This window comes from Hetaerina americana, unplaced genomic scaffold (genome assembly GCF_022747635.1).
Source record: "Hetaerina americana unplaced genomic scaffold, ioHetAmer1.1.p SCAF_4, whole genome shotgun sequence".
Classification (NCBI taxonomy): Eukaryota; Metazoa; Arthropoda; class Insecta; order Odonata; family Calopterygidae; genus Hetaerina; species Hetaerina americana.
This window is the reverse complement of record NW_027286985.1, coordinates 25890863-25904757: the sequence shown is the minus strand read 5'-3', so window position 1 is coordinate 25904757 and position 13895 is coordinate 25890863. Positions and strand designations below refer to the sequence as shown.

Sequence of the window (13895 nt, the reverse complement as noted above, 5' to 3'; positions counted from 1 at the left end):
GTGTAGTTCCGGTCTATCACGAAACATCAAATACTTGAAGTAATGAAAGATACTGAAGTAATAGGAAACCCTTCCAAATGCACACGTGCCCCTGCAAAGGTACTCCTGCCAGAGACTTGCATAAGGATTTGTAGGAGGAACATGGTTGCACTTCTCAGTACCAGTGACAGAATAGCTTTACAGGGAATTTCTACCAGTTATTTCATTGTTGAACACTGGTCATCTGTATGTAAATGGATAGAGAATAATTTGGTTACTCAATAGGTACCAATGTAAATAGCTACGACTTGACAGTCAGTAACTTAAGTAACTCGACAGAAAGTAACTTATATTGCCAGAATGTGGCAATGATTTTGCTATTTATTGGCGGCTTTTGAGGTAGAAGAAATTTCTAGAGAAATCATTCACTACCACATATTTGGAATAAATGATTTTACTTGCATAAAAAGTTACCATTTCCATTAATGCTCAAGAATTACATATTTTTTTCATTTCAAAAACTGGTCGTGTACCTTAGGTTTGATTCCAAGTGATGTTTGTCTCTGTGTACACCCAGCTTCACCCAAGCTATGGTATTTCGGGCACCAGATTTCCCAGAGAAAACACAACGTGGTACAGGGAAAGGAACTGGCCCCCCTACCCTGAAGTATTTATTTCACATCCTGTTGGACTTAGTACTAGGTTACCTCTTTCTTCATCTAAAAATAATGGATTAATACCAACTTCAAAAAATTTGCTGAATAGATCACCAATGGCAATGAATAAATACAAGTGTTCTAATTTGCTGTTTCAAGCATGGCTTGTTCTAAAATATCAATATCACAGCAAATGAATAATCAATAAATACTTCATTACTGCATCATTAAATTGGCATTTCATAGGATGAGAGAATAATACAGCTACAGTCTAAAATACCTCACCCTGCAGAGACCTAAAATATCTATACTTCCTCTCTCCCATGTCCTGGTTTATAGCAATAGTTGTATTTAGGGGAGGCGACAAACAGCTAAGGTCATTTGTGCCATTAAGGATGGATGGGATAGGAAGGGTGGAGAGGAACCCAGCATCAGTATTAGCCTATTCTTATCGAAAGACACCCGGGGGTCTGCAGCTTAATGTCCCATCCGACAGATGTCGTACTTACTCAAAGTGCCCTCTACAAAGCACAAGTAAGGATTGGGATGCCACTGAAAAATATGTCAACTCCAGGATTCAAACCTGGGCCCTTTCAGTGGGAAACCAGTATGTTAGCCACCACACTATCCTGATCCCCTACTGGTTTATATTTTATAATTTCACTGTCCTCAACATTTCCCAACATTCCAAGTCCCTATTCTGATCGGCTTATTTTGGAACTCTATTATAGCCACTCCAACTGGAATTTCCTGGGAAAGATAATCGAGGTGGTTCCCCATTGCCTTCTTCAATCAGTAAATGACCAACGCACTGGGGTCAGATCCCTTTGTAGCCACCTTATTGAGGAACGTATGCTGCATAGACTACCTTTTGTCTGGTTCCTATCCTTTGAAGTAACTGGCATATGTGACCCTTAATTTCCAGTAAACTTTGTCTCTTAATTGACTATACAGTGATATACAGGGGAATATCCAATCGGGAAGATAGGAATAATTATCTAATGGCCTAAATGCAATTCAAAAGTGGTGCAAGACATGGGAGCTAGAATTAAATTTGAAGAAATGATATTTAGAAGAAGAGTATTTCACCTGAAAACAACTATTGCCAACAGGAAACAATATAAAACCCATAGAATCAGTAAAATATTTGGGTGTTTCAATGACTAAAGGCATTTCCTGGAGAAAACATATGCAAAATTTATGGCACAGCATGTAAAAAGTCAGGACTTGGAAAAGGAAGGATACTTGGGAAATGTAATGAGAGGATGAAAGAGTGGTTAATTGGTTGGTTAGACACCATCTAGAGCAAGGTGAAAATGTATGGTATGATGAACAAGGCAGCAGAGTCATAACCCTATTGGAAGAATTAGAATAGGAAGATAGATAACAGACTGGATAAATTTAAAATGTAGTTTTTTACTCCTATCATTAGAGATGAAAATAGATTTGATTGCAAGCACAAAGAGGGTTAAGTACATTATTTGCCCATATCAGGCATGCATCTTAAAGAGCTCCTTTTTAATGCCTTGTTCCCACATTATTTGAGCATTTTCCAGTCACCGAATGTTTTTCCATGTAAGCATCTTCTTTCGTGGTGACTGAGTTTGTTCAAGTACATGATCAAACTGATATCTGTGGAGAGATGTAATGATTGTGTATGGATGGCTGGTGACCTATCACCCCCTGCTACATTCTCTTGTGGCAGCTTACAGGGCATTATGCTGATGTAGTTGAACTCTTCATCTAATATCCCAATAGCAAGCGTATCCTAATGGGACCAGATATTTTTCCTGAATTCCATTACCAAATTAATAATTTCTATAACATTATACTTTTGCTGGCATGAAATGAGACATTTATAGAGTACTCATAGTACACATCTTAAAGTATTATATTCTTTAGGGTTGGGGATGTAAATTCAACTAATTATGTCTCCCCTATTCAGTATGCTATTATAAGAAACTGTTTTAGCCGTTACTCTGTGGAATTTTTCCATCGTATAGAAAGAAAGAAAACACAGCAATTCTACATTTACACTTTAAAGTGTAAATGTGGAATTGATGTGTTTTCTTTCTTTCTATACAGTATGCTATTCATCATTTTCATAACCTGGCAAGAGTCAGCAATATTAAATAAAGTAAAGTTAATTGGGATGATCATGCCTATACGAATACAAAAGGATGCAAGAAATGGTAAAATTATATTATAATGATTGAGAAAAGTGGAATTGAAATACCTTTTAAGTTCACTTCTAGGTAGAACAGCTGTGGCCATTCCACCCATTGACTGGGCTGTTTTCTCCAATGAAGAATGTGCTCCATCAGCATTTGCACCCAATATGGCCGCTCCAACTAAAACTGATTCAGCTTCTACAGGGCATATAACTGGTAGGCCAAGGGCATCAGCATGTGTTTTGACTATCAGGCTGTTCTGAGACAATCCACCACAAATTGCCAATGCTTTGATTCCACAGTGCCCTCCTCCTTCCAGCTTTTCTATGATATGTCTTGTGCCATACTGAGAAGGATAGTCAAAATATAATTACGTACTTATACTCTGGAATACTTTCGGTCAAAAATTGAAATAACCATTCTCAATCCTACAATGCACCCCAATCAAAATTACATGCACTTATTGAAACACATTTTCAAAATAAAATAGAACAACCACTCATATTTTTATCCAATAAGCCCTGTGTTAGTTCCTTAAAAATATTGGTAGAGAATGACCACTTTTATCAAACATTGATTAACATCTATGCTTCCTATGTTTAAACATAACATGCAACAATTGTTTTGAATTTAATAAGTACAGATGGTTGATTTCAAGGACCTAAACCAGGATACCAGCAGAAGCCCAAAACAATGGCAAGTAGAGTAATTTAATTAGTCATTTATGGTGATAATAGAGCATTCTAAATTAGTTTTTATTACTTTGTGATAAAAAATAAATTCATAAAGAGACACAATGCTCATTAGCTTCATTAGCATGATTGTCCATTAGGTATAGTTGGACTACTGAAACGAGGGCCCAAGCTCAATTCCTGGGCATGCCTCTGGTCACCCTCAGCTTCACCCAACCTGTGTAATTTTTTGGGCACCAGGTTTTCCTGGAAACCAAAGGCGGCACCGGGAAAAGAACTGACTCCCCTACCCTGATGGGCAAATTTAACACACCATTGGGCTTAGTACTAGGTGAGCTCATCTATCAAACCAGCCTACAGGTTGATAACTGTTGTTGGTTTCTCATCAGCTAAATGAAAGAAGGATCCTCTTACTCTTTCTGGTTTGCCGACCACAATTCAAGCCAACATTGAACTAATGGTATATAGAACGGCACCTGGCAGAATAGTTTCAAAATGTTGAGACTATTCAAGTGTTGTGAACTATAAATGCTCTCAAGAAATTCTGTACAATTATGTGGAGTGAATTAGCAAAACACTTTACTCCCAAAAAAGTACTAACTCACATCAAATACTTGGAAAGCATGAAATACTTCATTTTATTGTCAGTTTTAGAAGTCCATCAAACATAAAGCATGATGTGTTAAGGAGGGTTCATAGATTGTATGGTAATATTTGGGACTCTCAAGTTATATAATGCATTGGTCACCATCATACTGATCAAAGCAAATGATTTTTACACTCTGAAATTGTTGCACTGTGTCCTCAGAGAAGGGAAATTTTTTGGAGTCATGTTTCTCATTGAAATAAAAGAGTTAAAATTTTATAGGAACCCTTGAGCAAGACGTTCCACATTTTTAAGTATGTATTATGCTACACCCCTCTCATTTACTTATAATATTACTTATATAATTTTGCATGAGAGACGAAAAGAATAGAAACTGACACGAGTTCACATTTGTAAATTTATCTTACCACCAAGGCTTGAGCAGTAGCCAAATATAACAAGGCCAAACTCTCTTCATCACTTGACAATCCCAATCCGGATATCTAAAAAATGAAGAAAGATAATTAGAACTCTATAAGGTTCGAGTACCTTCATTATTATTCTCCAGTAACACAATGGAGACGCAATGGGCATATGAAGTATCAACTCATACCATTCCCAGGAGTGAAGGGTCAGCCAGTGGAGAACGATTTCCATGAAAGTCAGGCCACACATGAAAGTCATACGTGAGCTCAGCAACACATGCAAGTCCCTTAGCTGCAGCCATTTTAATCAGTAGTTCATTCAAGTACTCCTGAATATGTCTAGAACAAAAATAAAACATTAACTGAAATGCTTTACTCTTTTCTACTACATATTGATTTAACTTAAATTGTAATGCCCAAATCCCGAACTAAGACAACCGAAAAGTTGTCTATAAAATCAAAGGATCCAGTGGATTCAAAGCAAGAACAGGCCACTGAGTCACCTTTGAAACAAAACTAGGAATTTATGGAAGCTTACAGAAGTTTTAATGGCTGTGAACATGTATTGCACCTGCACCCCAACATGTACCTAAATGTACACAGACCAGTGAATGATTTTTACGTTGTGAAATTCCTCCATTTTGGTGCACATCAGAGGAGCACTTCGGTAAAGTAATTATGGCAGCATTCACTGCCATTCTTTGAAGCATTTGATTAATGGGTGATTCACACGTCAATTGTCCATTACTCTGAATTTATAAAAAAGCTTTGTCTAAAGCTGACAAATTGCCATTGTACATTAACAAATAAAAATATCAAATAAATTAAGAGTTCAACAAATAAGTGAGATCATAAAATTATCATTCTCATTATTTACTGAAAAAAATTTAATGATCTCATCTACGAGGGTCAACCGGAAAGTAGTACCCGTTCGTGAAATAAAGAGACAAAAGTAAATATTAACAAACATAAAAAATTTTATTTGAAAGAGGATACTTTAAACTACTTCTCAACATAATCTCCAAGCAAATTAAGGCATTTGTCATAACGTGTGACAAGTTTCTGTATTCCTGCTGCATAGTCCTTCGCCGCCAGCTCATTGAGATACGCGAGGGACCCATCTTGCACAAATTTTTGCATAATGCAGATGGTGTTTAACAATTTCATGAACAATTGTTCGAGAAACATTGGGAAAATGCTCACAGATGTCATCAATTGTGACGCGCCGATCGTTCCTCACGAATTCGTCAACTGAGCTCACCAGTTGGTCTGTAATGACAGACGGTCTACCCGAACGCTCATCGTCGTGTGTGTTCCCCCTCCCCATGTTGAAGTTGCGACACCACCGCCGAACAGACGACTCGTCCATTACATTGTCTCCATACACCTCCTTTAATTGGCGATGAATATCACATGGGCGAACGTTTCTTGCATTGAGGAATTTAATCACTGCCCTCACTTCACAACTGGCGGCGTTCTCAATTTTTTTAAACATTGTAAACAATCACAGAAACAACACAGGCAATGCTAGCGTCACGCAACTTGGCTCAGAGAAGGCAGACAAGCCACTGAAGCTATCTGACCTCGTCCAGCGGCTACTCGCGTCGTCAGCACTTCATGCGGCACGAACGGGTACTACTTTCCGGATGACCCTCGTAGTTAGCTTGATGTGTAATGTACATGTGGTACACGTTTCATTGGTTTGACTCCCAGATTGTATTAGCAACAGTCATTGCGAGTTGAAACATGGAAGTTACACGCCATTTAAATTTTTCCTTTCATCTGAACATATCATCAGCCAAGGCCTATGTCTGCCACAAGAGGCTTATGAGGAGTCTTAATTTTTCCCTATAGTACAGCTAGAAAATTGTTTAAATAAAGGAGAAAATTTCAGATGAAGGTGGATCGGGAGCTCCAGCCACTGCTCCTATGGATGTAAATATTAACACTGAAATTGTGAATGAGAGATTACCAAATAAAGTCAAGAGTATATTCCAAGACTACCAGAAATATTGGCCTACTAAATATTGAACTACTGAAAACCATCACTAATATTGGAAATTTCTTTAGGTGCCATTCACACCTTGGTAACAAAAATTCCACATGAGATGTCTTTGTGCATGATTAGCTCCACAAAATCTTTCAAAAAATCATGATTATCTTCTGCAAATTGATATGCAGTGGGTTCCTCATCCTTCCTATAATCTAGGCCTGGCCATGTGAATTTTTCCTGCTTCCCAATGTAAAGAAACACCTTTGTGGAAAAAGTTTTGGAATATCATAAACAGGGATTGGCAAAGTGAACATATACGATTTGCAATAACTGCTGCTGACGAAATACTGGTGTAAAAGCAATGGAAGATATCCAACACACACATTACACAATAAGCTAGAAATACATATATCATAATATTAAATTTACAAAAATTATGCAAATAAAAATATCTGATAATTCTTCATCAGAGGCCATGAGTTTATAATAAATAAATATTATCATGACAGTGTTGCGACTGAGCAAAGCTCATTAATGAATATCATTGCAGATATATTAGCAATCTGGAATATTTTGAATAAATGCTGTAATCTTTCAAAATAAATAGGGACCTTTTAACCATGAATTCATTCACTCTTGAAAATTACAGCAATCCCTGAGTAAATTTACAATTAAGCAATAATATGCAAGCCTTTTACCAGCCAGAGCACAATACCACTGAAATTCTTAAGCATCTTCAAATATTTTTTTACCATTTTTAATATATTGCTCGATATAATGGTTGTGCTTTCCAACTCGATTCTTGATGTGGAGCTATCATATGATTCCTGGCAATTTAAAATTGAATGCAAAGTGCACAGAGAGGGAGTAAGGATTATACAGGGTGCTGCAACAAACCTTCCTTTTTTGAAAGCATTTGAAGAGAGGAAGTTATGTTACCATACCCTGCACTTATACAGTTTATTTTGCCAAAATTTATGATTTCTTGTTTTTATTCTGAAAAAAAGGGGAATCCAGCATTCTCTGAGAAATCACTGAATTTCTAAACCAGTGAACATAAGGTGGTAGTCATAAGAGCAGAATAATTTTTGTAAAAAATGACTAAATATATTCATATGTTTTAGAATGAAAACTGCTAATGACACCAGAGGTATTTATGATTCATTTTTTCCAAAATATTTGTAATAAATTTGAAAAGAAAATCTCTCAATATGCAATGCATCAATCACATACCAAGCTGAAAACCTATTTATGTAGCTGTAAGTCTTCATTTCTTGTCATAATTAATATGGTTCATTAATGCTTCTAAGTGGGCCAAAACATTGCTGAGATATGGTGTCTTGTGGTCCTTCAGTGCCACCACATCCACACACGTAAAATCATTCTTTTTAGCATCTCAACACAGGCTTGGAAAAACTTGTGATCACTATAGACACCAAGCTGTTAAAGAAACAAGTGCTGAACGCAAACTGAATCAGCAGGTACGCGATAATTATTGGAATCCTCCTCTCCAAGTCATTTGTTACGTGCAAAGCTGCTCATCAAGGATGTAACTTTTGGAGAAACATTTTTACTCGTTGAGTGAATTACTTGCTATCCAAGGTGCTCATTAAGTGAAGCCTCACTGTACATTATTTTCAATGGGAATAAGCAGAACATCAGTTATTTGTGAACATGAAAGTGTTTTCAATGGTCAACTGAGCTGGTGTAACTTTGTTGGCTGACAAGACAGAACAAAATATATATTCAGGTATAAGAAATCTTCACAATGGAGTGCATTTAATTATGTGCACATCAATGTTACAAGGGTGATCCCAGAAGTACCTGGCCTGACCCAGAGGTGGTGGTATTTGTTTGATAAATATCACTGTATTAGCAAGTATGCAATCTATAAAGCATATGTTTCAAGTTTGAAGATGCCACATTGTTTAGTATTTGTTTGGCAGCCATCAATAGCGAACGTTTTCAGTGAATTTGTGAAAATGGAGACAATTGGTCTTCGTTATGTGATACAATACTTTAATTTGAAAGGCCTCGGCACAACCAATATAAAAGCTGAACTGGATTCTACTCTGGGTGAGTCTGCTCCTTTGTTTACAAAAGTAAAATATTGGGTAGCAGAGTTTAAACAAGGCCATACGAGCTGTCAAGACGAGCACCGAATTGGTTGACCAAATGAGGTGACGACTCCAGAAACGGTGAAGAAAATCCACAAATTGATTCTGGATGATCATCAACAGAAAGTGCGTGAGCTAGCAGACATAGTAGGAATTTCAAAAAGTGTGGTACATCGCATATTAACTGAGAATTTGGACATGAGAAATCTGTGTGCAAGATGGGTGCTATGTTTGCTCAAACTTGTGTAAAGCCTGTGTCGTGAAGATGTTTCAACTGAGTGTTTAGCAAAGTTACACAGCAACAAAGCAGAATGTTAGCGCTGTTTCGTAACCATGGATGAAACATGGGTGCATTACTTCACACCTGAGACAAAAGAACAATCAAAACAACGGATTCAAAAGGGAGAACTGCCTCCAAAGAAGGCGAAGACTGTTTCATCAGCAGGCAAAGTGTGGCGTCGGTTTTTAGGGATGCACGTGGGATAATTTTCATTGACTCTTGAAATAGGAAAATTATCAACGGCAATTGTTATGCAAACTTATTGCATAGCTTGAGTGACGAAATCAAGCAAAAGTGGCTGCATTTGACAAAGAAGAAAGAGTTGTTTCATCAAGGCAATGCACCAGCTCACAAATCCATTATTGCAATGGTCAAAATTCATGAATTTAAGTTTGAATTGCTACCTCATGCTTCCTATTTGCCAGATTTAGCCCCCTCAGATTATTTTCTGTTCGCAAACTTGAAAAAATGGCTCGGTGGTCAAAGATTTTCCAATGGTGAAAAAGTGATTTCGGCAGTTAATGGCTATTTTGAGGAGCAAAACAGTTCTTATAATTAAAATGGTATCAAACTTGTTGAACATTGCTGGGAAAAGTGTATAGAGCCAAAAAGAGATTATGTTGAAAATAAATACATTTTTTTCCAAAGTTTTGTGTGTCCTTTGTTGGGTAGAGTACTTCTGGGATTACTCTCATATTAATTGCTCAAACAGAGTCATCAATAAAGTGTTTTAGCTATCAATATATTTAGGCATTATTTTAAAATAATTATTATATAATAAAAATTATTTAGGGGTGTAGTAGTCAAGGAGTAAAGTGTTACATTACTGCTAAAATGTGCTGCTGCTGCACTGTTAAAATCTGTGGAAAAGTACGAGTCTTTCTTTCTTTTTTAGTAATAGATATTAAATACTTCCACGAAGTGAAGCCTGAAACAATAGAATATGTTACATTACTGACCAGAGGCCCGGGTTCGATTACCAGGAAGACGTCTCTGGGAACAATAAGCCCACCCAAGCTGCGAAATTATTTGGATACCACATATTCCTGGGAAACTATAGCTGGCATAGGGAAGGGATCTGGCCCCCTTACCCTAATGTGTGAATTTCTCAAGCAGTCAGATTTAGTTACTTAGTGAATAACAAATCACTCATAATATGCACATAGATGAAACAAATAAAACAACTTCACATTACAGGTGAACTGTGGATCTCACATAAAACACTACATCTTTTGGAGAAAGTAAATTATTCTTAAAATTTTCATAAGTTATCTAGAAAATACTGATTTATACTTCAATGCATGAAATTTCATTGAAGGAAAAAACAACACAGCTTGGATATACTTTTAATAATCAACCATACACAATTAGATTAGTCAGAGAATATCTATAAAAGTTTTGTGGATGTAATTGCAACAACAATGATTATGAAAATGCATAAACAGCATATTATTTCTCTTTACTAATTAAATGATTATAGAGAAAATCAAAGAGACATGTTGAGAACAAAACAAACAAATACTAGTAGGACAAACAAAACAAAGGCAATTAATTAATAGAAAGGCCAAGTTAAACGTTAAAATTGGAGGGCTAGAAACTGGAGCACCTAGGAAATGTTAAGGACCATGGTCAAAGCCATTAAAACATAAGAAAAATCATTACCTGAAAGCCTTTCACAAGGACTGGAGAATCTATGAAAGGGATGTCGAGAAAGGATGTTAAGAAAATATTATTGCAAATTTTTATGTGAAGCATAGTTTTGTATAGCATGGAAATATGGTTCCTGAGGCAAGATAATAGATTTGAAGTCTTTCAAAACATAGGTATGAAGAAGGATTGAAAAAGTAGAATGGATATAAAGGAAAGCAAATAAAGAAGTAATAGGCATGTTGAGGGAGGAGAAGGGTTTGTTGTGTGAAATCCAATGAAGGCAGGAAAGGTGAATGCACAGTGTTTTAATTGGTGATGGATTGTCAAAGAAGACTGATAAAAGGGGAGGATGTTGGCCAAGAGAGGAAGGGTAAGGAAAAGGATAGTCGTGTTGAATGAAATGAAAGGAGATGGAATGTATGTGGATTGAAGTTTATCACACCGTAAGGTGCCAGGTTGCCTTTTGCTGTTTTGTTTTGTCTTAAAAATGTGGCAGTAATTATTCTGCATCCCTCCAAAACCTACTTTAAATGGTAGATTACTATTTTCAAAATAATGTATGTTACAATTATGATCATACCATAGTCATGTTTATGCACGGTTCCTGGGAAATACACAGCATATTACTTCCCTTTATCAGTCAAAAGATCATGTAAGTAATATATGTTAAACATAGATAATTTTGCATAGTGCACTAAATATTCATGCGATATCATAATTTACTTTATATACCCAAAATTGAATTGGAGCTAAGTTTGAGATTGTGAAAGCATCACGACAGTGCAAGAACAGCAAGATATTTCTTGGATCTAATATATGCCTAACTGCATAACTGTGAATGTTTAAGAAAGTTTTGTGATTGTGATTACAACAGGAAGAATTATTGGTCATGCACAATTACAACTCATGAACAACATCTAGTTTTGTTTTATAAAATTAAACATTATGTACATTATGTTAATTTTACATGTAGTTTACTATGTTCAGTGCACTTTATATTTGTGGGATTTAATAGTCTAGTAAAACTACTTCCTTTTTTCACAAATATACATTCAGAATGGAACACTTATACCCAAGCTACACAAAATAACACATATTTAAAATTGCAGGGGTAGGATTGAAATTTTATAAAATTTGAGTCATTTATGGAAAAAAGTGAAAATTTAGTTCCATTTGCGAATTTCAATTATCCCAAAGTAACGTAGGTAATGATTTTATGATAAAAGACAGTCAAAAATGGAAATACATATTACATTAATATTTTTTATCAATATTCCTTGAGCATACTCAAACCATTTCCTTAATCATGTGTGTACATACTAGGCTGCATGTGATTGGCATGTTAAGAGCACTCAAACTGATAAACTATAATTATTGCAAGTGCCATAAGAATCCTTGGTACTCTTCCAATATGTGCTCTACCACACCCTTTTCATTCCATTATATGATTTATCTCCTTAACTTTCTATCAGATAACTATAGAACTGTTTTCTTGAGCTGTTTAATTTGTTTGCTTAAATTAGTAAAATTTGACCCTTCCTTTGCAGTAGAACCAACACAAAATTGACAAAGCAAGATTTGTAAGGAAAGAGATATAGAAACAAGATGGATTTCTCTAGGATGGCCTCAGATTCAACAGATAGTGTCCCAGGAATAAAAATAAATAGAAATCACAGTCGAGTCATAAATGGCTTGAGGGTTTTTGGTCAAGACAAGGGTCTTGACTATTGACTGTTCTATGTTGACTGTTGTGACAAAGATGTACATCTACCAATCATCAACCAAGAACATCCAACAGGATCTATGATCCATTTGTACGAGTGACTACTACTACTCCACTTTAAATTTGTTTCAATTTGCTCATGATACTGTGAGCCATCAGCGATATCATGGAGCCATGGTTCATGAACCAATATGTCGGCAATTGAGCACTCATGGTATCATGTTACTCAATAAAAATATTGAAAAAAATGAGAGACAACTAACAAAATGGCAATAGGTCACTGGATGGTACGTCATATATTGGAATTGTACCAATGTTTTTAATTTCAGTGGCTAACTGTGGCATTAAAATCTACAGATAAGATGAAAGGTAAAGTTAGAAGATCATATGTGGTGTGCATTATTTTTCAACTTTTTAAAATTAAAGTATGCAATATTTTCTAGCAATTGGTAAGGTACAAAGAATACTTTCACATCACATTATTTTGTACCAACCCACTTGCCTCATTTGAACTTAATGAAAATCAAGACAGAGGTGTCTTCCTTCACCATTTGCAGGTAAATTTAATGAATCATTTTTTAGGAGAGTATGATTATTAGTAGTCAACATAGAAAACAATGAATGAAGCAGCATCTGCCCTTTTACTTGAATAATTCAAAACTGAGTTTCTGAAAAATATTTTCTACAAGAAATTGGATCGAAGATAAACTGAAAGTAAGTTTAATGTACCTTTTCCACAAAAAAATTTGAACACATGGATTAGTGTCAATGACAATGTCATTAGCCTAACATGCAAACCTATTCATGTATGTGCAAAAAAATTGAATAATAACTCTACAGTAAAGAATAATCCCTCAAAATAAGGATGGATATAATTTTTCTTCTTCAGGATTACTTCTGCAGTTACTACCACCAAAGCACAGCATACCTTTCCAGAATATAGAGAAACCAATGAACATAAAAAAAGCTATATCATCAGAATCATGAGCACAGAGAAATTTGAGTACAAGTGTCATTAGAAAAAATGCCATAAGAAAACAACTGATGAAAAAATTAACTTCATCCTGCATCACAAAAAATGCATCCCCATTATGAACTGGCATGCAGCATAAGATTCAAATAGCATGCTAACATTTTCATGGATTTTATCTTGTTAGGATCAAAACTTAAAAAGTACACAATGAAAAATAAACACTAAGTAGAATCCACACCGAAGTATTTAATTTACTGACCCAGGTATCAACTACATACAAAATTATTTTCCAGTAATTTTTTTATCTTGAAAATCATTGTACATAATCCAGGCTTCTACTTGTAAAAAAGGAAGATATTCCCCTCCTTTACCCCAAAATTAAAGAATGCATGCGAGTGTTTGAACCATGAGAGCAGAGTGATTAAAATTTGTTAAACATTCAGAATATACATTAAAACATATGGGTGATTGAGTCATTCAACATATGTTTTGGTAATCATTAAAGGAGCACTAAAGCTGTGAACATGACATATCATTTTCCCACATTCCTCAATTCCTGAAACCTTGAACCGGGGAGGAAATTGTCGCCTTTATTTCTAACCATTGAAGCTCATAATGGAAGCACACCTAATATTCTTTTGGGTTTAAAA

At 35.6% G+C, this 13895-nt stretch overlaps 1 protein-coding gene across 1 annotated transcript in view; it reads right to left on the bottom strand.

The window, feature by feature from the left end:
* The window catches only part of LOC139691977 (FGGY carbohydrate kinase domain-containing protein), a 36412-nt gene that overhangs the window by 1460 nt on the left and 21057 nt on the right, over positions 1–13895 (bottom strand). Inside the window, exons 7-9 of the mRNA XM_071589959.1 lie at positions 4698–4848; positions 4513–4587; positions 2872–3152 (exon numbers count right to left, since the gene is read on the bottom strand). Of these exons, the coding sequence (XP_071446060.1) occupies positions 2872–3152; positions 4513–4587; positions 4698–4848 (507 nt within the window). The remainder of the gene's footprint in view (positions 1–2871; positions 3153–4512; positions 4588–4697; positions 4849–13895) is intronic.